At 43.1% G+C, this 27,500-nt stretch overlaps 3 protein-coding genes across 3 annotated transcripts in view; all 3 read right to left on the bottom strand.

Moving 5' to 3' along the window:
• Positions 1 to 2,693, bottom strand: part of LOC120563019 (sialoadhesin-like) — a 9,887-nt gene extending 7,194 nt beyond the window's left edge. The window contains exons 1-3 of the mRNA XM_039807030.1: positions 2,587 to 2,693; positions 1,382 to 1,433; positions 417 to 1,130 (exon numbers count right to left, since the gene is read on the bottom strand). Coding sequence (XP_039662964.1) covers positions 417 to 468 — 52 coding nt within the window. The 5' untranslated portion in view covers positions 469 to 1,130; positions 1,382 to 1,433; positions 2,587 to 2,693. The remainder of the gene's footprint in view (positions 1 to 416; positions 1,131 to 1,381; positions 1,434 to 2,586) is intronic.
• Positions 1 to 11,684, bottom strand: part of LOC120563015 — a 33,794-nt gene extending 22,110 nt beyond the window's left edge. Inside the window, exons 1-5 of the mRNA XM_039807026.1 lie at positions 11,504 to 11,684; positions 9,885 to 10,009; positions 6,389 to 6,482; positions 4,364 to 4,537; positions 3,650 to 3,843 (exon numbers count right to left, since the gene is read on the bottom strand). Coding sequence (XP_039662960.1) covers positions 3,650 to 3,843; positions 4,364 to 4,482 — 313 coding nt within the window. The 5' untranslated portion in view covers positions 4,483 to 4,537; positions 6,389 to 6,482; positions 9,885 to 10,009; positions 11,504 to 11,684. The remainder of the gene's footprint in view (positions 1 to 3,649; positions 3,844 to 4,363; positions 4,538 to 6,388; positions 6,483 to 9,884; positions 10,010 to 11,503) is intronic.
• A 6,551-nt stretch (positions 11,685 to 18,235) lies between these two features.
• On the bottom strand, positions 18,236 to 22,156 carry dcst2 (DC-STAMP domain containing 2; the record flags this gene model as incomplete). The annotated part of the gene is given in 3 exon segments (XM_039806202.1): positions 18,236 to 18,342; positions 20,254 to 20,421; positions 21,992 to 22,156. Coding segments are annotated over 3 exon segments (440 nt in total), but the record flags the coding sequence as incomplete, so codon positions are not given.
• Between the last annotated feature and the right edge of the window lie 5,344 nt (positions 22,157 to 27,500).

Here is a 27,500-nt window from a genome sequence, read left to right as displayed (position 1 = left end):
GCATACTCGAATACCACACACCCACAAATACACAAACACACACACACACACACACACAAATATACACACACACATACAAGCATACACACACACACATATGCACATGCACACACTAAAACACACACACACACACACACACGCACACACGCACACACGCACACTAAAACATTTAGCATCACCTTAAAAAAAAACTACAAATATTAACTCATTATATTCCACATCTCTCAAAGCATTCTGGGTATTCTTCAACTTTTCTAAACCATTCCTACTAATTAAATCCATTCCCACTTTTCCAACTCTTCTCACTACTTCACCTTCTTCTTCCACAATCCAAGCGTCAGCCTTTCACCACAGAGTAAAGGATCTGAAGACTTGTCCCCCCACTGACTGGGTCCATGTTGGGACTCTGGTCTTACCTGTCAGGACCAACATGACGGCCCAGAGAATCTTTTTGTCCCAAACTGCCATCCTTACTTCAGTCTCTTCAGGTTGGGACTCCTGACAGAAGAGTGAGCCGAGCGCTAACTGACTGACGGACAGAAAGGTTGGGACATATGTCAAGAAACTGTTGGTGCCACTTTCTGACTTCCTTCCGTTACGAGAACTCTTTTCTTACAAACTTTGTATTCTTTTATTGTTACTTCCCTAATATCTGAAAAAAAGCTGCAAAAACCCCAGAAAACAATTGCGGTATTGAATGAATGATGAGTTCATCTGACAGGGTTGTGTGTGTGTGTGTGTGTGTGTGTGTGTGTGTGTGTGTGTGTGTGTGTGTGTGTGTGTGTGTGTGTGTATGTGTGTGTGGCTGCTGTTTTAGTAACCACAAAGTTATAGCTGCACTAAGAGACGTTTTTATTTTTAGTGAACACATCATTCACACATCTATCATCAGCTTTAAGTTGACATTTAACCCTTAGAGAACAATCCTCTGTTGGTTCAACCCATTCTCATTAACAGGTTCAGATGATGTCATAAGAGAACTAGGAGAAGGCCGGCTGGTCACATGACATCAGCTGCAGAGCTTTGAGACCTCCATCACAGCTCGGTCTACAGACCTCCATCACAGCTCGGTCCCCAGACCTCCATCACAGCTCGGTCTACAGACCCCCATCACAGCTCGGTCCCCAGACCTCCATCACAGCTCGGTCCCACAGACCTCCATCACAGCTCGGTCCACAGACCTCCATCACAGCTCGGTCCACAGACCTCCATCACAGCTCGGTCTACAGACCTCCATCACAGCTCGGTCCACAGACCTCCATCACAGCTCGGTCCCCAGACCTCCATCACAGCTCGGTCCCCAGACCTCCATCACAGCTCGGTCCACAGACCTCCATCACAGCTCGGTCCACAGACCTCCATCACAGCTCGGTCCCCAGACCTCCATCACAGCTCGGTGTATCAGTGTGGTTCAGTTACCTGAGAACAGGTGACTGTGAGCCGAGATTACGGTTTAGGAAAGAAAGAGTGAGAGTTATGAGGCGACAAACGTTAAGTTTAGGCACCGAAAAGATGAAATAAGTCGGTTCAGAGCTTATTCCCCAGAGTCCTTATGTTTTCTCTTCACGCAGTTTTCCTTTGATTAGGGTGGCACCTCGGTCCTGCTCGATGCTCTGCTACTCCCTTCCACGCCCTGCAGTGTCCTGCTACACCATGAACTACTACAACTACTATTTCACTGATCTACTACTATAGTCACTGATCCATTATCTTTATTGTGACTATTATTGCCACTGTTCATCAGACCCCCAACCGGCACCATCAGACACCTCCTACCAAGAGCCTGGGTCTGTCCCAGGTTTCTTCCTAAAAGGGAGTTTTTCCTCGCCACTGTGGCACTAAATGCTTGCTCTTGGGGGAATTACTGGAATTTTTGTCTTTGTAAATGATAGAGTGTGGTCTAGACCTACTCTATCTGTAAAGTGTCCTGAAATAACTCTTGTTATGATTTGATACTATAAATAAAGTTGAATTAAACTCAACTGCAGCCACGTTCTTATAGAGCAGCAGTCAGCGTGGTGATGACAGCAACAACAAAATGTGGAACTCATACGACTTATAGAGCTTAAATTTTGGACATTTGGTTCATGAGAACAGGCTGGTTAGATTATAGATGAAAGATCTGGAAGATTTGACATGAAAACATGTTGAATGCACAAATAAAGTGAAACATAAAACAGAGTTATATGTGTCCCTTTTAATGTCATCTTTAATGTCATCATTACATGAAATGACAATTATTAAGCCTTTTGTTTTTATAATAAGTGTTTTTGGTTGTGACAGAACGTCCTCCACTAACAGACCTGCCCAACAGTTTCCTGTTTTTACAGCAGAAACAGGACCTAAATGTGGATTTAGGGACATTGTAGGAATGCATTCAGACTAATAACTGCTATGGAAGTAAATCTGTTTCATCGGATTTTGAAATTAAAAAGCCATTTCATTTCTTGCATTCTGAATATTTATGCATTGAAATTATATATCTGATTTTTTTTGCCTCTGAATTTTGCTCTTCAGATTTTCAACAACTCATTTTCTCCACACACACACACACACTATGATCAATCAGTCCACAGCTGAGCTTACCTAGCTTTGGTCGCCAAAAAACTTGAAAAGTCACAGAGAGTCCGACAGAGACAACAAGCAGGGACCGAGTGAGAGGGAGAGGCTGCACACACACACACTGTTCCTGCTGAGAGTCCTCCCCCTATACACAAACACACACACACACACACACACACACACACACACACTGTTCCTGCTGAGAGTCCTCCCCCTACACACACACACACACACACACACACACACACACACACACACACACACACTGTTCCTGCTGAGAGTCCTCCCCTCACACACACACACACACACACACTGTTCCTGCTGAGAGTCCTCCCCTACACACACACACACACACACACACACACACACACACACACACACACACCTACACACACACACACACACACACCTATACACACACACACACACACACACACTGATTTCTTTCACTTGGGCAGTAGTAAAGCTATCATGAAAAAGTTTGGACAAGATTAGAAAACCCCCAAGACCTACATCACCCCACGTCAGTACACTCCTCTGTGTGTGTGTGTGTGTGTGTGTGTGTGTGTGTGTGTGTGTGTCTGTGTGTGTTTGTGTGTGTCTGTGTGTGTGTGTGTCTGTGTGTGTTTGTTTGTGTGTGTTTGTGTGTGTCTCTGTGTGTGTGTGTGTGTCTCTGTGTGTGTTTCAAACAAACACAGGACTTTCCCCCAGGAGACCGAGAAAAGGAAACAGAGTTTTTTTTTTTACTTTAGGGACCAAACGGAGCTCCGTCACCTTCAGGAAGTGAAGTCACGTCCGATTTGAACCCAAACCTCCATCTTTTTACCAATTTAACTCAGTAGTTTTGGTGTCTTAACCTAACCAAACTGGGACCATTTCACAACGTTAACCACATGGTTTAGATATGAGGACGGAGAACTCTCCTGTGGGAGGGGTTAGAGGGAACCACTTTTTCCTTGAAAATGTAAAATAAACTACCTATATCCTCATAAGGTTTAGAGGACTTGTTGGTTCTGTCTTTCTGCTTTATAATAAACCAGATTTCACGATTTCATTTCATGCTTAATAACTTTAATTACAAAGTGACCTTTGTGCTGAAAGCAGCAGATGGTTTTTGGATCAGGATCCTGGAGGTTTTGGGGGCTCGTCCGGTCCGTGTACGATGACGGTTTGGAGGCCTCTGGAGGAGTAGAAGGAGTCCTGGCTGTCGTCCGACCCGGCTGTGTCCTGGTACGACATGTCTGCTTCACTGACAGCAGGCAGCGTGGGAAAACACAAGCTCTGCAGGTAAAAACCTCCACAATCTGCTGCAGCTTTCTTACAGTTTATGCCAGAGGTGTCAAACTCAATTTCCCAGAGGGCCACACTGGAAACTAAGAATGACATCAAGGGCCGGACATGTTTAGTTTATTCACATGCTTTTATTTCATCGAAAAACTCAAGGATATTTTACTGGATTATTGCAGCGTCTCATATAGTCTTCTCACTTACAGTTTGGTCCACATAAAGCCCCCAAAAAGTAACTACTAACATCAAAGAAAAAACGCCAGAAAAGGACCCAAAAGCGTCTGCAAAAGTGACAAAAACTTCAGAAAAAGCTACAAACAATAGGTGGGCCGAAATGTATTGTGAACCTGAATTGATATACGGGCCGGATCAACATCTGCAAGAGGCCAGATTTGGCCCGCGGGCCTCGAGTTTGACACAGGTGGTTTATGTGTTCAGTATTGACGTGAATAATCTCATACTAATACAACTACTACAGTAATCATCAGGTGATCAAAGTACTGCAGAGGCCTACCTGAGCTCAGAGTCAGAGTCCAGTCTGCTGTCTCTCTCTCTGCTGTCTCTCTCTCTGCTGTCTCTCTCTCCCTCGTCTCTCTCTCTGCTGTCTCTGTCTCCCTCGTCTCTCCTCTTCATCAGTGGTGTGTCTGCGATGTGAATCGGGTTCAGCTGCTCGTCATCGCTGGAGTCCCTGAATGAAATAATAAAATGTTTTGGTTTCGACCATTTACTCTGAAATATCAGGTTTTGTTTCAAAAGTAACGTCCAATATTTCCCTCTGAGATGTAGCAGGACATGGAAACACTAAAGTAAAGTACATGTTATTTGAGTTTGTACTTAAGTACAGAACTTGAGTTAGTTACAATTCTCCTCAGATTATAATCTTTTAAAGTGCCCATATTATGCTCATTTTTATAATTGTATTTTGAGGTTGTACCAGAATAGGTTTACATGGTTTAAGTTTCTAAAAACACCATATTTTTGTTGTACTGCACATTGCTGCAGCTCCTCTTTTCACCCTGTGTTCAGGTCTCTGTTTTAGCTACAGAGTGAGACATCTCTTTGCTGTAACATCTTTGTTGGCAGTTGCACATGCTCAGTAGCTAGGTAAGGACTAAATGCTCAGTAGCTAGGTAAGGACTACATGTTCAGTAGCTAGGTAAGACTACATGCTCAGTAGCTAGGTAAGGACTACATGTTCAGTAGCTAGGTAAGGACTACATGCTCAGTAGCTAGGTAAGACTACATGCTCAGTAGCTAGGTAAGGACTACATGCTCAGTAGCTAGGTAAGGACTAAATGCTCAGTAGCTAGGTAAGGACTACATGCTCAGTAGCTAGGTAAGACTACATGCTCAGTAGCTAGGTAAGGACTACATGCTCAGTAGCTAGGTAAGGACTACATGTTCAGTAGCTAGGTAAGACTACATGCTCAGTAGCTAGGTAAGGACTACATGTTCAGTAGCTAGGTAAGACTACATGCTCAGTAGCTAGGTAAGACTAAATGCTCAGTAGCTAGGTAAGGACTACATGCTCAGTAGCTAGGTAAGACTACACGCTCAGTAGCTAGGTAAGACTACATGTTCAGTAGCTAGGTAAGGACTACATGCTCAGTAGCTAGGTAAGACTACATGCTCAGTAGCTAGGTAAGGACTACATGCTCAGTAGCTAGGTAAGACTACATGCTCAGTAGCTAGGTAAGACTACATGCTCAGTAGCTAGGTAAGACTACATGCTCAGTAGCTAGGTAAGACTACATGCTCAGTAGCTAGGTAAGACTACATGCTCAGTAGCTAGGTAAGGACTACATGCTCAGTAGCTAGGTAAGACTACATGCTCAGTAGCTAGGTAAGGACTACATGCTCAGTAGCTAGGTAAGGACTACATGCTCAGTAGCTAGGTAAGGACTACATGCTCAGTAGCTAGGTAAGGACTACATGCTCAGTAGCTAGGTAAGGACTACATGCTCAGTAGCTAGGTAAGGACTACTAGCTCAGTAGCTAGGTAAGGACTACATGCTCAGTAGCTAGGTAAGGACTACATGCTCAGTAGCTAGGTAAGGACTACATGAGCTAGCTAGCTGTTTCTCCAACTTCAGTCTTAGCCGGGAGACTTCTTCTAAACGAGGGCCCACTTCCATCTTAGCATAGAATCCCTGCAGAACAGGGACATGGACGTAGTTCTTTTGGAGATTAGGGTGAACTAGTGTGTGTTGTAGCAGTGTTTTGCCATTGAGAATGAGCTAGCATGCTAACGGTTAGCCCCCTAGCCCCCTGGTCTCGGCTAGTGCCGTAGAAAGCCGTGCAGATGTTGACCAGCTCACCAGGAGACTGAAGGCAGGACACATTCAGAAACCAGATCTCACTCAGAACACCATGGATGGATTTATTTCAAAGTGTGGAAGCACCAGATACACAAAATAACACCCCAAATCACCAGAAAAAGTGATTTTTTTTTCATAATATGGGCACTTTAATGTGACTCCCTGAGTCTGAATGTGTGGGTCAGCTATGAGGCGTGACAGTGGAGGTTAGAGACACTCACCGCTCCTCCTCGCCGTCTTCCTGGAAGGTCAGAGGTCGCGCGCAGACGACACACGTGTTTCCCAAACTGAGGAAACAGGGCCGACAGTACACGCCTGCAAAAACACAAGCAGCAGCTCGTAAAAGAAGACGAGAGCTGGAACAACATGTGGAGCACAGGATGTGGAGGACTGACTGTCACAGAGCTGCTGCTGTGACGTTAAGACCGGTCACCAGTGGCCCGGTTAGCTCAGCTGGTAGAGCAGGCGCACATTTATAGATGCATTGGCCGCGGGTTTAATTCTGACCTGCGGCCCTTTGCTGCATGTCATTCCCTCCTTCTCTCTCTCTCTCCTATCATGTCTTCAGCTGTGGACAGCGGCTTATTCTGAATACAATGAGTGTGTGTGAGTGTGTGTGTGAACCTCTGTGTGTGTGTTTGTGTGTGTGTTTGAGAGTGTGTGTGTGCTGAGTGAGTGTCTAACTGTTGACTTAGCTGAAGTCCAACAGATAACAGACTGTAACTTTAGCTGCACACTGACCCTGCAGCAGTGGAGACACACACACACACACACACACACACACACACACACACACAGAAAACCTAAATGTAATCTTTGATTTGTTTGATTTGCTAAACTCTACGATGGATAAGGAACTTCTTGTGAAACTGAACTTTAAACTGATAGATTGACTGAACTGTGAGAACGTGAGAAAGCTTTACGAGACACACAGTCATTAAAGATATTGGACTTTCTCTAAATAAAAGCACGTCAATAAACCCAACATGTCTGGCCCTTGATGTGACTTTCTCATTCCAGCGTGGCCCTTAGTCAAGTTGAATATGACTGATATGACATACCGTATTTTCCGCACTATAAGGCGCACCGGATTATAAGGCGCACAGAATAGAAGATACTGCAGTCAGACGTTTGACTGGGGTTGCGTTATGCATCCACTAGATGGAGCTGTGCTAAAGGGAACGTCAACAAAACAGATAAAGTCAAACTTTATGAAGCGTTCTGACAACTCCGTTCACTCCCTAGACAGTATATAATATCCTTACAGCATTTAAATCTAAGTGGTCCGAGAAATGGCGATCGTCTCAACGTGGTCCCTTATATACTGTCTATGTCCCTGACATGTTGTCATCGGCTTGTCCGCTTCCATTGGCCACATCAGAGGCAAACCTGAACGGGTTGGCTAATATGAGCTACCAATCGAAAGCTTAGAAGCTAGGGAATACGATGACGCCCACATCGATCATGTAGCGAGCTGGGCAAGAGAAGCTAGCGGCGATGACAAGTGTGGAAATGGAAAACTGTTTCGCGTTTTTCCGTTGTGATTCGGCCAGAAACTTCAACATCGTGAGGCGAAGAGATCGTTTTGGAATATAAAGCTCGGATATTACATTTCCTTGGACTCTTGTGGATTTATGAAAATCAAGTTTTGGCCAAAATACCACTTTGTTGCTGAAAGGACAACGAAAACAGGTATGGATGCACTCTCGACAGCTGCGCAGATTATGGCTGAATTGTTTTATTGTAAATTGTTTACTTTGTAACAGTTGTGTAACTGCTATAAATCATCGTATGCTTTGTATGTGGGCTTAAATTAATCATTAGAGGCTAAGCTTTCAATTGGTGTGTCGCATGGCTGTATATTTTGAATATTTAAAGTTATAAAAACGCGAATGAGTGGAAGTTTTATCGAGGTTACAGCGACGCAGTGTCCCGTCAATGGGGCAGTGATCCGAGAGGTTGATCCATATATAAGGCGCTCCGGATTATAAGGCGCACTGTCGTTTTTTGAGAAAATTAAAGGCTTTTAAGTGCGCCTTATAGTGCGGAAAATACGGTAAGTGTCTTTTCCTGGTTTTAAAGGCTGCATTACAGTAAAGTGATGTACTTTTCTGAACTTACCAGACTGTTGTAACTGTTCTATTATTTGCCTTTTCCCCACTTAGACATTAATTCCACATTACTGATGATTATCTATCTATAATTGCAGGAACGTCTGTCTGTCTGTGTGGGTGTGCGTTAAGCGCATATCTCTCGAACCGTTAGTCCGATGGATTTCAAACTTGACAGGTGTCTTGCTACAGGCACGAGTACGTGCAGTTTGACGTTGTTTGGATAAGAAATGCAAAAGATATCGTTAAATATATATCGGTAAAAGAAGCACACATTGGCTTTTGCCGCTCTAGTCGCTGGCACCCACGGTATCGGCGCCTATGTCCTCCTCTGATGTAGACGTAGCCTACACTAATGCTGCGTTCCAGACACAGTTTTTAGCCCGTAAGTTACGACTTCAAGTCACGACTCACGACTTGGTAGGGTTCCAGGCAAAGTCACCACAAACCCTTCTAGCTAGCGTTAGCTAGCGGCTACCTAACGTTGACGTTAGCTATCGATGTTACTTTACGTTGCCTATTTACAGTACAGGCCAAACGTTTGGACACACCTTCTCATTCAATGTGTTTCCTTTTTATTTTCATGACTATTTACATTGTAGATTCTCACTGAAGGCATCAAAACTATGAATGAACACATATGGAATTATGTACTTAACAACAAAGTGTGAAATAACTGAAAACATGTCTTATATTTTAGATTCTTCAAAGTAGCCACCCTTTGCTTTTTTTGATAACTCTGCAAACCCTTGGTGTTCTCTCAATGAGCTTCATGAGGTAGTCACCTGAAATGGTTTTACCTTCACAGGTGTGCTTTGTCAGGGTTAATTAGTGGAAGTTTTTCCCTTATTAATAAAAAAAGCAAAAATGTTTTCAGTTATTTCACACTTTTTTGTTAAGTACATAATTCCATATGTGTTCATTCATAGTTTTGATGCCTTCAGTGAGAATCTACAATGTCAATAGTCATGAAAATAAAGAAACACATTGAATGAGGTGTGTCCAAACTTTTGGCCTGTTCTGTAGGTCTGTTTATTTCTACTTATCACTGTTAATAAATGGCGTCTGTACAGCATCAACGGGGGTCGCCATTGCTGTTAATGTGTGTGTGACGTCAAAAAAACTGTAACTGGGAGTACAACCATCTGGTACGAGTTCACGAGTAGTAAGTTACTGGTCTGAGTGCCGTTCCAGGACACTTTCACGGGTAGAAGGTTGTGAAAACACGAGTTACGGGTTGCCTGGAACGCAGCATTAGTCAATAGATAGTAGGCTATACAGGGGAGTTGTTGTATTAAGTGGTTCAGGGTCCTTCTGTTAAGTCATTTTGGGGTACACTTTGATTTTGATAAATTCTACAAGCAGCAACACCACAGGCCAAGCAATCGGCCCGTTTTCAACGGGCACAGCACTAGTTTATCTAAAATTTAAGTGTGAAGATATTTTGTTAAAGCACCAGTTATCAACCCTAGAATATCGCCGCAATATTGATATTGAGGTATTTGGTCAAGAATATATCGTGATATCTGATTTTCTCCCTATCGCCCAGCCCTAAGTTGAAGTGAAGTTGAGTTTGACTCCCTCTGGTCTGGGTCTGGGTCTGTACCTGGACACCGGGGGACATCACAGGCTGTCGTGTTGTCGTCCTCTGGTCTCAGCGCCTCGCCACAGAACAGACAGCTGACTGACGACAGACCCAGCAGGTGAGACAGGTAAGACCCTCCAGGTAACCTGAGACACACACACACACACACACACACACACACACACACACACACACACACACACACACACACACACACACACACACACACACACACACACACACACACACACACACACACACACACACACACACACTTCGTTTAAAACCACCTGCTGAGAACACTGTGTAGCGCATGGTGCAGGTGTGTTCAGGGCGTGTCCAAATCCACTTTTGCTAGTTTGACTGTGGTAAAAATGGCTCCGTGCGCCGGGCGCCTGGTTCTAAAGGGTTGTCCTTAGTGTCTTCATTAATCAGAGGTGTGTTTTGGGCGTAACATGCAATCAACCAATCAGGGAGCATCTCCCATTCCCTTTAAAAGCCAGGTGTGTTTGGACCTTGGAGCATTGCTGTTATGATGGAGGATTTGTACCGTAATATTTTTATTTGTAATCTTCTGCATGTGTGTGTGCTGCTGTGTGTGTGTGTGTGTGCTGCTGTGTGTGTGTGTGTGTGTGTGTGTGTGTGTGTGTGTGTGTGTGTGTGTAACAAGCATAGTGTGCACGAGCCTAGGAGCATTTTACTAATGCTCTGTTAAAACAACAATGAAATGCTGCGTTATTGACTTTAGACCAGGTTTTTGTTGGTCAATGGCGCGATCACTTCCCACTGCCTCAAGATAGCAATACTCCCAGAATGCACCTGAACACACCTCCCTGTAAGACCAATACGCCCAGAATGCACCTGAACACACCTCCCTGTAAGACCAATACGCCCAGAATGCACCTGAACACACCTCCCTGTAAGACCAGCACACCCAGAATGCACCTGAACACACCTCCCTGTAAGACCAGCACACCCAGAATGCACCTGAACACACCTCCCTGTAAGACCAGCACACCCAGAATGCACCGAACACACCTCCCTGTAAGATCAGCATGGCCAGAATGCACCTGAACACACCTCCCTGTAAGACCAGCACGCCCAGAATGCACCTGAACACACCTCCCTGTGAGACCAGCACGCCCAGAATGCACCTGAACACACCTCCCTGTAAGACCAGCACGCCCAGAATGCACCTGAACACACCTCCCTGTAAGACCAGCACGCCCAGAATGCACCTGAACACACCTCCCTGTGAGACCAGCACGCCCAGAATGCACCTGAACACACCTCCCTGTAAGACCAGCACGCCCAGAATGCACCTGAACACACCTCCCTGTAAGACCAGCACGCCCAGAATGCACCTGAACACACCTCCCTGTAAGACCAGCACACCCAGAATGCACCTGAACACACCTCCCTGTAAGACCAGCACGCCCAGAATGCACCTGAACACACCTCCCTGTAAGACCAGCACGCTGGACAGGAAACTGACAACTGGGTCGGTCTTAAACCAGCAGAGACACTTGGGTCAGACCGGGCCAGGTGCTAGATTGGACCCTCTGTGTGGTTTCTGTGAAGCTGAATGATTGACTGTTGAGCTCTGACTCTGGACAGTGGAGGAGACAACATGTTTGTACCTCAGCAGGAGAGTTTGAAGGCGACTCCCTCCTCCTCCTCCTCCTCCTCCTCCTCCTCCTCCTGCAGTCGTTCTTAGCGCTCTCCCCTCCGCCCGCCTCTGATCCAGGATCTGCTGCCGGAGGAACCAGATCCTCTCCTGATGAACAACCACACACACCCTAACCCTCGTCAGTGTTAGGTTTCACTTTCTTTCTTCACACATTCTTTCAGAGTCTGAGGATCCTCTGATCAAAGCAGGTTTGCTCTGAATGAGATGAAATAGAGCACTTCAGAGATAAGAGTCTTTATCTCTGAAGTGCTCTATTTCATCTTGGCATGCAGCACTTTAAAGCTTTGTTTTTTTTTTCAACCTGGACCCTATGGTCCCATGTTTTTAGTAGTCCAGTGTTAAGCAAGAACCGGGCTGTAATATAACCCTACAGGACAGATGTTCAGCATCAGTTAGAGTCCACTAAAAGTTCTGTTGTTGCTGCTGACAGACGCAGATTATTATTCTAAGTGTCTGACAACATTATGGGATGGATCCCATAATGTTGGAGCGGGCGATATAGAAACCCATCTAAAACTGCTGGCAAAAAAGAACCGTAAATACAGTAAGATCATACTTCACGTAGGTGGTAATGGTCGTAAATCGGAGATCACTAAAATGAATGTTGAGTCACTTTGTGCATACGCAAAGACAATGTCGGACTCAGTAGTTTTCTCTGGACCCCTGCCAAACCTGACCAATGATGAAATGTACAGCCGTGCGTCAATCCTTCCACCCGCTGGTTGTGCGGGTGGTGCCCAGCTAATGATGTGGGCTATGTGAATAACTGGAGGGGCGTTCTGGGGAAAGCCTGGTCTGATTGAGAGAGACGGCATTCATCCCACCTGGGGACGGTGCGGCTCTCATATCAAAAAATCTGAACAGTTTATCAGACATAAACCATGACAACCCAAGTTTGATATTAGTAATCAGAGGTGCAGTGCTCACAGCCCCTCTGTGCTTCCGTTAGACAGTCGCCCACTCATGGTCTAATAAGCACGGTGTCTGTCCCCCGGCTCAGATCGGTTAAATCAAAGGTAAACAAAAGATGCGCTATACTTAACAACCTAATTGGAATTAAAACTACTGCAATAGAACAAAATAGGAAAATTAGATGTGGACTATTAAATATTAGATCTCTGTCTTCTAAAGCAGTACTGGTAAACGAGTTGATATCAGACAATAAAATTGATTTATTTTGTCTTACTGAAACCTGGCTGGGCCATGAAGACTATGTTAGTCTAAATGAAGCCACTCCTCCCAGTCATATTAATACTCAAATTCCTAGAGGCTCAGGCGAGGAGGGGGAGTTGCAGCCATCTTTGATGCAAGCCTGCTAATTACTCCTAAACCTAAATTACATTATAACTCATTTGAAAGTCTTGTTCTTAATCTTCAACATCCAAAATGGAAAACATTACAGCCAATTATATTCGTTTGTTATTTACAGGGCTCCAGGTCCGTATTCTGAATTTTTATCTGAATTCTCAGAGTTTTTATCATGTTTAGTCCTTAATCAGACGAAGTACTTCTTGTAGGTGATTTTAATATCCATGTGGACGCGTTGACAATGACAGCTTAGTACTGCTTTCAACTCATTACTGGATTCAATGGTTCAGTCAGAGTGTGCACAAGGCGGCCACTGTTTTAACCACACCCTCGACCTTGTGCTGGCATATGGTATTGAATAGAGGATTTAATGTATTTTCGAGAATTCGGTATTATCAGATCATTCTTTAATCACTTTCGAATTCTTACTACCTGATTATATTAAATTAGATAAAAGCTCCTACACCAGATGCTTATCTGACAGTGCTATAGCTAAATTTAAAGAAGATATTCCAACAGCATTCGACTCTATGTCATGCCTTAACATAACAGAGGTCCTGTATGTTAACCTCAGTCCCTCTCAAATTGATGCATTTGTAGACGGTATTACGACACTTGTACCTACGGAGCACGACTGTAGACTCCGTCTCCCCCTGAAAAGAAGATGATGAAGCAAAGGAAACTAGCACCTTGGTATAACTCCCAAACTTCATAAAATTAAAACAAATCTCGCGAAACCTCGAGATGTAAGTGGCGTTCCAACAAGGGTGGAAGAATCTCGTTTGGATTGGCAAGAAAGTCTCAAAACCTATAGGAAGGCCCTAAGAAGGCCAGATCAGACTATTACTCATCACTAATAGAGAAAACAAAAGAACAACCCAAAGGTTTCTTTTCAGCACTGTCCAGGGCTGACAGATAGCCACAGCTCTACTGAGCCATCCTATTCCTCTAGCTCTGAGTAGTGATGACTTCATGAGCTTCTTCATATGATAAAATTACAACAATTAGAGATAAAATTCATCACATTTTACACTCAACTTCTAACGGTTCACCTTTAACAGCGCGAGTTAGAAATAAAGACTAGTCTCGACATATACTTAGACTGCTTTTATCCTATAGATCTTCAACAATTAATGTTAAAGATATCCTCAGCTAAGCCATCTACCTGTCTCTTGGACCCCATCCCAACGAGACTACTCAAAGAAGCATTACCTGTGGTTAACACCTCATTACTAGATATGATCAATATGTCTCTATTAACAGGTTATGTACCACAGTCATTTAAAGTAGCTGTGATAAAACCTCTTCTGAAAAAAACCCACCCTGGATCCTGAGGTCTTAGCAAACTATAGACCTATATCTAACCTTCCTTTTCTATCCAAGATCCTTGAGAAGGTGGTTGCTAATCAGTTATGCGATTTTCTACATAGCAACAGTTTATTTGATGACTTTCAATCAGGATTTAGAAGAATCATAGCACAGAGACGGCACTGGTGAAAATTACTAGCGACCTTTTTAACTGCTGCAGACAAAGGTCTTGTCTCCATTCTTGTTTTACTAGATCTTAGTGCTGCATTTGACACAATTGACCATTCAATCCTGTTACAGAGATTGGAACACTTGGTTGGCATTAAAGGAATTGCTCTGAGTTGGTTTAGGTCCTATTTCTCTGATCGATCTCAATTTGTGAATGTTAATGATAAATCCTCCAAAGTCACAGCTAAAGTTAGCCATGGGGTTCCTCAAGGCTCAGTGCTTGGACCAATTCTATTCTCCTTATATATGCTTCCTCTAGGCAATATTATTAGAAAACACTCAATTAACTTTCACTGTTATGCGGATGACACCCAATTATACTTGTCAATCAAACCAGACGAAACCAGTCAGCTAGCAAAATTTCAAGAGTGCATTAAGGATATAAAATCCTGGATGACCTATAATTTTCTGATGTTAAACCCTAACAAAACTGAAGTTATTGTGCTGGGCCCTAAACACCTCGAACTTCATTATCTAGAGATATAGCTACTCTGGATGGTGTTGCCCTGGCCTCCAGCACCACTGTTAGAAATTTAGGAGTTATCTTTGATCAGGATATATCCTTTAATGCCAATCTAAAACAAACCTCAAGAACAGCCTTTTTTCATCTTCGTAACATTGCCAAAATTAGGAATATCCTGTCTCAAAAGCGGCGCTGAAAAACTAGTCCATGCATTTGTTACTTCCAGGCTGGACTATTGTAATTCCCCTACTGTCAGGTTGCTCAAATAAGTCTCTTAAGACTCTCCAGCTGATCAGAATGCTGCAGCGTGTTCTCACAAGAACTAAGAAAGAGATCATATTTCTCCTGTATTAGCTTCTCTGCATTGGCTTCCTGTTGAATCCAGGATTGAGTTTAAAGTCCTTCTCTTGACCTACAAAGCTCTAAATGGTCTAGCACCATCATATCTAGAAGAGCTCCTAATACCCTATTGTCCCACAGGAACACTCGCGCCCCAGAATGCAGAGTTACTGGTGGTACCTAGAGTCTCTAAAAGTAGAATGGGAGCTAGAGCCTTCAGTTATCAGGCTCCTCTCCTATGGAACCAGCTCCCGATCTGGGTTCGGGGGCAGAAACTGTCACCTCATTCAAGAATGAACTTAAAACTCTCCTATTTGATAAAGCTTATAGTTAGGAGTGAGGAGTTGCAGTGTTCACCTAACTGGCCCAACTGCTTCTCTTCATAATTGTTAGATTAATAATACATAACAAAGTAGAGGGAGGCGGCCAGCCAAGCCAGATCCGCAGGGGGAGAGTTCTAAGCCCGAAAAGCTAACTCTCCTTATGACCTGTCTCTTAGTTACCTGTTATACTTAGCGCGCTATAGTCCTAGACTGCGGGGGGACTTCCTTCCTTTGACACACTGAGCTGCTCTCTCCTCTCCCTTTCTATTACTGTTTCTATTACTGTTACTATTACTATTACTATTTGTGTGCAGCCCGTCCCAGAAATGCTTGTTACTAATCCTAGCTTCTGGGGAGTTTACCCCGAGTCCTTATGCTTTTTTCCCCAGCGTATTTCCTTGGAGAACGTTGGCACCAAGACCCTGGTTGCAGCTGTCTGTTCGGGTCCTGCTGCACTCCTGCTGAGCTCAGCGATGCCCTGCAATGTCATGCTGCGTCCTGCTGAACCCTGCAGCCTCCCGCTACATCCAGTCACTGTTCCATTATTAATGTGACTACTATCGCCACTGTTCATCAACACCCCAACCGGCTCGTCAGACACCGCCTACCAAGAGCCTGGGTCTACCGAGGTTTCTTCCCCAAGAGGGAGTTTTTCCTTCGCCACTGTCGCACTGCTGCTTGCTCTTGAGGATTACTGGAATTGTTGGAATTGGATTGCTGTTTTGTAAGTGTTGGAATTGTTTGGTTGGCCTCGCTTTGTAAAGGTGTCTATGCGTGCTGCTTACTGTATGTTTGTGAATTGGTCGTCTGAGATAACTATAAATGTTTAGTGATTTGATATTGTATATAAAGCCTAATGGAATTGAATTGAAGCCGGCCTACTGAGATAGAGCTTAAACGTTCGGTAAGAATCGTAAAGAAACAGGTTCCCGAAGTAGCGTGACAGCATAACTCCACCAGACTCCATGTAAATAATCAGGATTTTAGTGTGTATAGAGCCAGATAGTTCGGTTACCAGACTCCATGTTAATAATCAGGGACTTTTAGCGTGTATAGAGGCCAGCATATCTCCACCAGACTCCATGTTAATAATCAGGACTTTTAGCGTGTATAGAGCCAGCATATCTCCACCAGACTCCATGTAAATAATCAGGACTTTTAGCGTGTTTAGAGCCAGCATATCTCCACCAGACTCCATGTAAATAATCAGGACTTTTAGTGTGTATAGAGCCAGCATATCTCCACCAGACTCCATGTAAATAATCAGGACTTTTAGCGTGTATAGAGCAGCATATCTCCACATGTAAATGGGTGAATTAAGGGTTTATTTCAACCAAACCAGAGTGGTGATTGTTGGAACAGTGGAAAGATGAACCAAGACGGCTTTTGGTAGTTTTATTTAGTTTCTGTCCACTTTGAATGAAGTGTGTTTTACGATGATAAAGTCCTGATGTGTACGTGTGGGCGCTGACTGATGCTGAACATTTGTCTGGACCAACTTCTACCAACTTGGAGATTGTTGTTCACATAAGTCACTCAAGACACCACTGCAGGGGGGATAGGGTCCAGGTTGTTGCTTTGTCAAGGATTTATGGAGAGTTGCTGTGACTCAAAGGGGGTCTGGACTCTCAGTCTCAGGTGGATCTGTTCAGACCTGCAGAGTCTCCGACTCATTCTACAGATTCTTCACATACCTTCCTGCTACGTGACCGTTCACCCACAACTGCTCCTGTCTGTCTGTCTCCTCTGTCTGCCTGTCTGTCTCTGTCTCCTCTGTATGTCTGTCTATCTGTCTGTCTCCTCTGTCTGTCTGTCTGTCTGTCTGTCTCCTCTCTCTGTCTGTCTCCTCTCTTTGTCTGTCTGTCTGTCTCCTCTGTCTGTCTGTCTGTCTGTCAAACACCTTTACTGTGACAAAAGGGGGCGGGGCTTACATTTGACCTGATCTTCAGTGTGATGATGTCAGGATCAGATTACATCATCTTTGTGTCTCTAGCATTCGTTCCAAAAAAAATCCTCCAAGGAAACATAAGCAGGTTGTGAAAGATGCCAAAATAAAAGCATGTGTGTCTGTGTCTTTGTCTGTGTGTGTAACTGTGTGTGTGTGTGTGTGTGTGTGTGTGTCTGTGTGTGTGTGTGTGTGCATGTGTATTTGTCTGCGTATGTAACTGTGTGTGTGCATGCTTGCTTGTGTATGTGTGCATGTGTGTGTTTCTGTTTCTGTGTGTATGTGTGCGTGCATGGGTCTCTGTGTGTGTGTGTGTGTGTGTGTGTGTGTGTGTGTGTGTGTATGTACCTCTGTGTGTGTGTGTGTGTGTGTGTGTGTGTGTATGTACCTCTGTGTGTGTGTGTGTGTGTGTGTGTGCATGGGTCTGTGTGTGTGTGTGTGTGTGTGTGTGTGTGTGTATGTACCTCTGTGTGTGTGTGTGTGTGGTGTGTGTGCATGGGTCTGTGTGTGTGTGTGTGTGTTGTGTTTGTGTGTGTGTGTGTGTGTGTGTTGTTGTGTGTGTGTGTGTGTTGTTGTGTTTTGTGTGTGTGTGTGTGTGTGTGTGTGTGTGGTTGTGGGTTGTGTTTGTGTGTGTGTGTGTGTGTACCTCTGTGTGTGTGTGTGTGTTTTGTGTGTGTGTGTGTATGTACCTCTGTGTGTGTGTGTGTGTGGTGTGTGTGTGTGTTGTACCTCTTGTGTTTGTGTGTGTGTGTGTGTGTGTGTGTGTGGCTAGCTCTCTCTCTGGATGATAGAAGAGCACAGACAGGTAGGTCTGCTGCTGCGCCTGACGAGTCCTCCGAACAGAGCGATCAGCAGAGCCAGACCCAGCAGGAACCCTGACACACAAACACAAGCAGTCAAAACACAACCAGGCTTCCACCCCACCCACCACCAAAAGACCCAGACACACCAACCAGAACATACGACAACACGGCACTTGTAGAAAGTGGCGTGTATGTTTAGGTCCGCTGTATACAGCGTAGACAACACCACTTGTTCAGCATGTTTACGCAAAAGTCATGACTGCCAGTTAATTTTTACATTCATTTAAAATTAAACATTGCAGGTGGTGCTGAGTGGAGCGTCTGTCATAGTGTGATTGGTTCTGTCGGTGGCATTGATTTATTAATTTCCCACGAAGCTGATCGCTGCTACGTGTCAGTTAAACTTCTCACCTCCGGTCCTGTCTGTATCTGTGAGAAGTGGCGCTGTCCCGAGCTGAAAGACATCCTACTTTACGGCTTTATTAGGGCGTGTGTTAGTGTCGGGGCTGTTACCTAAGGCCGGTTTAACACAGCTGGGAAGCGTCGTCGCGGCGTGTCGGCGCGTGGGCGTTCCGATATTTCGGCTCCCATGAAACAACAGGTAACTAGAGCGCATACAAAGCGCCGCGCGCATGCTAGAAATACAACCGATGCCTGTTTTTCACGTGAGACGCAAGCGTGTTGGAAGCGTTTCCAGGCAAAATAGAACAGGAAAAGATGTTTATATGTCATTTTGACACTAATACATATTAATTAATGACATGTTGATTTTTGAAAGTCTCGAGGTTTTGATATAAATGATATATAAATGTAATTAAAAAAATCAATTTACAACTATTGCACCTGTCAATCCAGAAGGAAATATTCTGGAGCCTATGTTGCCGTCAATACTGCCGACGTTGTCTTTGCTGTAATCAGATCAGTTAAATTCTCTAAGCACAAATGGACCTTTGGAAAAACAGAAAAATGGGTTCAAATATCAAATTTTTCATTTTTTATTCCCCACCTTGACAAATTAAATTTTTTTTATCTTTAAACTGTTTTTTTTTTCCAATTTTCTGTTTTTTATTCAAAAGGATCAGAAATTTAGAACATTACAAAAGTGCGTCTGAGCTCCAATTATTCACTATACTGCCACCATGGTATTCTCTCCTCCACCCCCCCGAAACCTCCAGTTGCACCTTGCAAGTTAAACGCCACTTTTGGCCAGTAAACACAACCCACTCATCGTATCATAAATCATTTGATTTGAATCTGCCGTTGGCCAATCAGGAACCGAGTTGGCCCTTGATGCTTTTGACGTTTTTTTTTCAACATTTGTTATTCTTGTGATGCTGTCAACGTTTTAACATTTTTCTTTGGCCTTTTTTTTTTTTTTATGTTTTTGTCTACAAAATATTTTTATTTTTTAAAGATTTATTTATCTATCAGTTTTTAGTTTTTTGTTTTTTTTTTGGTCCATATGCAGTTAATAACCTGCATGGTCAGCAAAGTAGAGGGAGAGAATACCATGGTGGCAGTATTGTGAATAATTGGAGCTCAGACGCAATTTTGTAATTCTCTAAATGTCTGATCCTCTGAATAAAAAACAAAAAAATTGAAAAAAAAAACAGTTTAAAGAGCAAAATTTTTAATTTGTCAAGGCAAAAAAAAAAAAAAAAATGGATATTTTAACCAATTTTTCTGTTTTTCCAACTGTCTGGTTGTGCTTATACAAAATTGAAGTGATGAGCGTTTACACTGACAGTATCCGGCCTAAGGTTCTGAAATGTAAAAGTTTTTTTGACTAGCCTACTTTATTTTTTAAAAAGGTGTGCGCCTGCGAGCCCCCACGGAGGAAAACATAAATCGGCGCCTATGGTCGCGATGTCACAGTGGATGTAGAAACATTTTAGAAAAAAAAAACGGGTGAAATGTTGTACAGGGTTAGGGTTGAACAACAAAAAACACAAGGCTATGATGTCACTTCCTGCGTGGCCTCACCCAGGACGAAGCAGCCGGCGTAGTCCGGCTCCGACGGCGGCAGCAGACACTTCCTGCTGATCACGGTGACGTTCCCTCGCTGCAGGACGGCGAACGAGGCCACCAGGTCTCGGAAGATGTCCGAGGCGTAGCCCGACCCGTTCACCTGCAGCGTCACCTTCACCGGCGCTGGCGATTGGAGCCGCGGGTTACCATGGTTACCACCGCTCAGACTCACACTTAAAAAAGGTGCAGTAGGTAAGACTTATAAAAGTAACTTTCTGTCATATCTGCTGAAACTGACTCTATGTTCCAGTAGAACTACATGAAGCAGGTCATTTATAAAATAAATCCAGCTCCTCTGGCTCCATCTACAGCCTGGAGAGGGATCTGCACCAATCAGGGCCAGGGGGAGGTGTCTAACTGTTCAGATGCACCAATCAGGGACAGGGGGAGGTGTCTAACTGTTCAGATGCACCAATCAGGGCCAGGGGAGATGTCTAACTGTTCAGATGCACCAATCAGGGACAGGGGGAGGTGTCTAACTGTTCAGATGCACCAATCAGAGCCAGGGGGAGGTGTGTAACTGTTCAGATGCACCAATCAGGCACAGGGGGAGGTGTCTAACTGTTCATATGCACCAATCAGAGCCAGGGGGAGTGTCTAACTGTACAGATGCACCAATCAGGGCCAGGGAGGTGTCTAACTGCATGTCAATCACTGCTCATGTATACGCATTCATTCTCCCTTGTGGGGGGAGGGGCCTAGGAGACCGTTTTGGGCTTTAGCAGAAAGGGGGGAGGGACTGAGAAGTTGTTGATGTTCAAATTTTTTTGGGCTAAGTCCTGGATCTTCGTACAGCACCTTTAACATTCTTGTGTGTTCGTATCGGGGTGGGGGGGGGCTGCCTTGCCTCCAGCGGTGGAAGAAGTATTCAGATCCTTTACTGCAGTAAAAGTACTAATACCACACTGTATGAATACTCTGTTACATTGTAGAAAGTGTAAAGGATCCAACCAGTTGTGTTTAAAGGTCTCATCATCTCAGCTGGACTTGTAGCGGAGTAACTAAAGTAACTAGTAACTAAAGTAAATAGTAACTAAAGCTGTAACAGATGAATGTAGCGGAGTAACTAAAGTAACTAGTAACTAAAGTAACTAGTAACTAAAGCTGTAACAGATGAATGTAGCGGAGTAACTAAAGTAACTAGTAACTAAAGCTGGAACTAAAGTAACTAGTAACTAAAGCTGGAACAGATGAATGTAGCGGAGTAACTAAAGTAACTAGTAACTAAAGCTGGAACTAAAGTAACTAGTAACTAAAGCTGGAACAGATGAATGTAGCGGAGTAACTAAAGTAACTAGTAACTAAAGCTGGAACTAAAGTAACTAGTAACTAAAGCTGGAACAGATGAACGTAGTGGAGTAACTAAAGTAACTAGTAACTAAAGCTGTAACAGATGAATGTAGCGGAGTAACTAGAGTAACTAGTAACTAAAGCTGGAACTAAAGTAACTAGTAACTAAAGCTGGAACAGATGAACGTAGTGGAGTAACTAAAGTAACTAGTAACTAAAGCTGTAACAGATGAATGTAGCGGAGTAACTAAAGTAACTAGTAACTAAAGCTGGAACAGATGAATGTAGAGAAGTAGAAAGTGACATGAAAAGAAAAAGACTCAAGTACAAAGTACCTCAACATTTGGTACTGAAGTACAAGTACTGGAGTAAATGTACTTAGTTACATTTCACCTCTGCTCACCTCTGGCCACGACGTCCCCCTTCACCTGGTGGTGCACCTGATCCATCATCCAGAACACCAGGAAGTCCAGCGCCACCAGAACCAGGCCCACCAGCAGGTGTTTGAGCACCGAGACCACGGACACATACACCGCACGCCACTCCCGCGCCGACAGCTGCAGGGACACTGAGGGAGACACTTTAGCTCTAATATAGTCCCTTAGTTACCTACTTCAGCTCTAATACAGTCCCTTAGTTACCTACTTCAGCTCTAATACAGTCCCTTAGTTACCTACTTCAGCTCTAATATAGTCCTTAGTTACCTACCACTCTAATACAGCCTTAACTCAGCTTAATATCTTATAACCTCTAATACAGCCCTTAGTTACCTACTTCCTCTAATATAGTCCCTTAGTTACCTACTTCAGCTCTAATATAGTCCCTTAGTTACCTACTTCGCTCTAATACATCCCTTAGTTACCTACTTCAGCTCTAATACAGTCCCTTAGTTACCTACTTCAGCTCTAATATAGTCCCTTAGTTACCTACTTCAGCTCTAATATAGTCCCTTAGTTATCCTACAGCCTAATATAGTCCCTTATTTACCTACTTCAGCTCTAATACAGTCCCTTAGTTACCTACTTCAGCTCTAATATATCCTTAGTTACCTACTTCGCTCTAATATAGTCCCTTAGTTACCTACTTCAGCTCTAATATAGTTTTAGTTACCTACTTCAGCCTAATACAGTCCCTTAGTTACTACTCCTCTAATATAGTCCCTTAGTTACCTACTTCAGCTCTAATAAGTCCCTTAGTTACCTACTTCAGCTCTAATATAGTCCCTTAGTTACCTACTTCAGCTCTAATACTTCCTTAGTTACTACTTCACTCTAATATAGTCCCTTAGTTACCTACTTCAGCTCTAATATAGTCCCTTAGTTACCTAACTTCAGCTCTAATATAGTCCTTAGTTACCTACTTCAGCTCTAATATCAGTCCCTTAGTTACCTACTTGAGCTCTAATATAAGTCCCTTAGTTACCTACTTCCGCTATATATAGTCCTTGGTTTACCTACTTCAGCTCTAATAGTCCCTTAGTTACCTCGAACTTAATACAGTCCTAGTTACTACTTGCGCTCTACTATAAGTCCCTTAGTTATACTACTCTAATAGGGTCCACCTAGTCTTACTTACCTTCAGCTCTAATACAGTCCCTTAGTTACCTACTTCAGCTCTAATACAGTCCCTTAGTTACCTACTTCGCTCTAATATAGTCCCTTAGTTACCTACTTCGGCTCTAATACAGTCCCTTAGTTACCTACTTCAGCTCTAAATATAGTCCCTTAGTTACCTACTTCAGCTCTAATATAGTCCTTAGTTACCTATTCGCTCTAATATAGTCCCTTAGTTACCTACTCAGCTCTAATATAGTCCCTTAGTTACCTACTTCAGCTCTAATAAGTCCCTTAGTTACCTACTTCAGCTCTAATACGTCCCTTAGTTACCTACTTCAGCTCTAATATAGTCCCTTAGTTACCTACTTCAGCTCTAATACAGTCCCTTAGTTACCTACTGCAACTCTAATATAGTCCCTAGTTACCTACTTCAGCTCTAATATAGTCCTTTATTATACTTCAGCTCTAATATAGTCCCTTAGTTACCTACTTCAGCTCTAATATAGTCCCTTAGTTACCTACTTCAGCTCTAATATAGTCCCTTAGTTACCTACTTCAGCTCTAATATAGTCCCTTAGTTACCTACTTCAGCTCTAATATAGTCCCTTAGTTACCTACTTCAGCTCTAATACAGTCCCTTAGTTACCTACTTCAGCTCTAATATAGTCCCTTAGTTACCTACTTCAGCTCTAATATAGTCCCTTAGTTACCTACTTCAGCTCTAATATCAGTCCCTTAGTTACCTACTTCAGCTCTAATATAGTCCCTTAGTTACCTACTTCAGCTCTAATATAGTCCCTTAGTTACCTACTTCAGCTCTAATATAGTCCCTTAGTTACCTACTTCAGCTCTAATATAGTCCCTTAGTTACCTACTTCAGCTCTAATATAGTCCCTTAGTTACCTACTTCAGCTCTAATATAGTCCCTTAGTTACCTACTTCAGCTCTAATATAGTCCCTTAGTTACCTACTTCAGCTCTAATATAGTCCCTTAGTTACCTACTTCAGCTCTAATACTAGTCCCTTAGTTACCTACTTCAGCTCTAATATAGTCCCTTAGTTACCTACTTCGAGCTATAATACCCTTAGTTACCTACTTCGCTCTAATATAGTCCCTTAGTTACCTACTTCAGCTCTAATATAGTCCCTTAGTTACCTACTTCAGCTCTAATATAGTCCTTAGTTACCTACTTCGGCTCTAATATAGTCCCTTAGTTACCTACTTCAGCTCTAATATAGTCCCTTAGTTACCTACTTCGCTCTAATATAGTCCCTTAGTTACCTACTTCAGCTCTAATATAGTCCCTTAGTTACCTACTTCAGCTCTAATATAGTCCCTTAGTTACCCTCATCCGCTACAATATAGTCCCTAGTTACCTACTTCAGCTCTAATATAGTCCCTTAGTTACCTACTTCGGCTCTAATACAGTCTTAGTTACTTACCTTCAACTCCAATATCATTACATTAGTTACCCTACTTCATTCTACATACCCATAGTCCCTTAGTTACCTACTTCAGCTCTAATATAGTCCCTTAGTTACCTACTTCAGCTAAACAATCCGTCCTTAGTTACCTACTTCAGCTCTAATATAGTCCCTTAGTTACCTACTTCGAGCTCTAATACAGTCCCTTAGTTACCTACTTCAGCTCTAATATAGTCCCTTAGTTACCTACTTCAGCTCTAATATAGTCCCTTAGTTACCTACTTCAGCTCTAATATAGTCCCTTAGTTACCTACTTCAGCTCTGCACTATAGTCCTTAGTTACCTACTTCGCTCTAATATAGTCCCTTAGTTACCTACTTCAGCTCACAATACAGTCCCCTTAGTTACCTACTTCGCCGCTTAATATAGTCCCTTAGTTACCTACTTCAGCTCTAATATAGTCCCTTAGTTACCTACTTCAGCTCTAATATAGTCCCTTAGTTACCTACTTCAGCTCTAATACCGTCCCTTAGTTACCTACTTCAGCTCTAATATACAGTCCCTTAGTTACCTACTTCAGCTCTAATATAGTCCCTTAGTTACCTACTTCAGCTCTAATATAGTCCCTTAGTTACCTACTTCAGCTCTAATATAGTCCCTTAGTTACCTACTTCAGCTCTAATATAGTCCCTTAGTTACCTACTTCAGCTCTAATACAGTCCCTTAGTTACCTACTTCAGCTCTAATATAGTCCCTTAGTTACCTACTTCAGCTCTAATATAGTCCCTTAGTTACCTACTTCAGCTCTAATATAGTCCCTTAGTTACCTACTTCAGCTCTAATACAGTCCCTTAGTTACCTACACCAGCTCTAATATAGTCCCTTAGTTACCTACGTCAGCTCTAATATAGTCCCTTAGTTACCTACTTCGGCTCTAATATAGTCCTTAGTTACTTACCAAATACTCGGCCTCTATTACAGCCTTAGTTACCTACTTCAGCTATAATACAGTCCTTAGTTACCTACTTTTTTCAGCTCTAATTATCGTCCTTAGTTACCTATGCAGCTCTAATATAGTCCCTTAGTTACCTACTTTCGGCTCTAATATAGTCCGTAGTTACCTACTTCAGCTCTAATATAGTCCCTTAGTTACCTACTTCAGCTCTAATATAGTCCCTTAGTTACCTACTTCAGCTCTAATATAGTCCCTTAGTTACCTACTTCAGCTCTATATACAGTCCCTTAGTTACCTACTTCGCGCTTAATATAGTCCCTTAGTTTACCTACTTCAGCTCTAATATAGTCCCTTTAGTTACCTACTTCAGCTCTAATATAGTCCCTTAGTTACCTACTTCAGCTCTAATATAGTCCCTTAGTTACCTACTTCAGCTCTATATGAGTCCCTTAGTTACTATATTCGCACTTAATACAGTCCCTTAGTTACCTTCACTTAGCTCTAATATAGTCCCTTAGTTACCTACTTCAGCTCTAATATAGTCCCTTAGTTACCTACTTCAGCTCTAATATAGTCCCTTAGTTACCTACTTCACTATATAATTCGTCCTTAGTTACCTACTTCAGCTCTAATACAGTCCCTTAGTTACCTACTTCAGCTCTAATATAGTCCCTTAGTTACCTACTTCAGCTCTAATACAGTCCCTTAGTTACCTACTTTGGGCACGCTCTAATATAGGTCCCTTAGTTACCTACTTCAGCTCTAATATCAGTCCCTTAGTTACCTACTTCAGCTCTAATATAGTCCTTAGTTACCTACTCCCGCTCTAATATAGTCCCTTAGTTACCTACTTCAACCTCTAATATAGTCCCGTATTTACCTACTTCAGCTCTAATATAGTTCACGTAGTTACCTACTTCGCTCTAATATCAGTCCCTTAGTTACCTACTTCAGCTCTAATATAGTCCCTTAGTTACCTACTTCAGCTCTAATATCAGTCCCTTAGTTACCACTCAGCTCTAATATAGTCCTTAGTTACCTACTACAGCTCTAATATCGGTCCCTTAGTTGCCACCTACCTTCGAGCTCTAATATAGTCCCTTAGTTACCTACTTCAGCTCTAATATAGTCCCCTTAGTTACCTACTTCAGCTCTAATACAGTCCCTTAGTTACCTAAACTGCTTCAGCTCCTAATAGTCACGTTACCTACTTCGGCTCTAATTTAGCCCTAGTACACTTCCAGCTCTAATATCGGTCCCTTAGTTACCTACACTTCGAATGCTTTCCTAATACTAGTCCCTTAGTTACCTACTTCAGCTCTAATATTAGTCCTTAGTTTACCTACTTCAGCTCTAATACAGTCCCTTAGTTACCTAAGACTACCGCTCTAATATCATGGTCCCTTAGTTACCTTAAGACACTTCAGCTCTAATATAGTCCCGAGTTACTCAAGGACTTACTTTCAGCTCTAATATCAGTCCAGCGGAGTTACTTACAAGGACACTTCAGCTCCAAATATGGTGCTTGATTTTCGCTTCGAGCTCCTATTTTCGTTACGCCAGTTACCTAAGATTGCTTCGAGCTCTAATATCGGTCCATGGATTTACCACCAGGAACGCTCGAAACTTAATATCCGGTCCCTTAGTTTTCGCTTCAGCTCTGGCAATGGTCTACGCCTTAGTTTACTGAAGACGCTTCAATATCCGGTCACTTCAGTTACCTACTTCCGGCTCTAATACGAATTCCTCCCGGGTTACCTAGCTGGCTCCTGGCAATAGATTCGCCAGTTGCTACCAGGGCTTCGCTAATCTAATATGGTCCCTTGTTGCTTCTGGCTTCCTATTACAGTTATAGTTTGCCTGCTTTAAAACCTGGCCGCGGTCCATAGTTTACCTGCTTCCGGCTCTCCACACCGGTCCGCGGTTTCGCCACACTTTAAACCATGTATCCGGTCCGCGGAACGGCGAAAAGCGGG

Source organism: Perca fluviatilis, chromosome 7, assembly GCF_010015445.1.
Source record: "Perca fluviatilis chromosome 7, GENO_Pfluv_1.0, whole genome shotgun sequence".
NCBI classification, from domain to species: domain Eukaryota; kingdom Metazoa; phylum Chordata; class Actinopteri; order Perciformes; family Percidae; genus Perca; species Perca fluviatilis.
The sequence above is the reverse complement of the archived record's forward strand: the minus strand, read 5'-3'. Positions and strand labels throughout refer to the sequence as shown.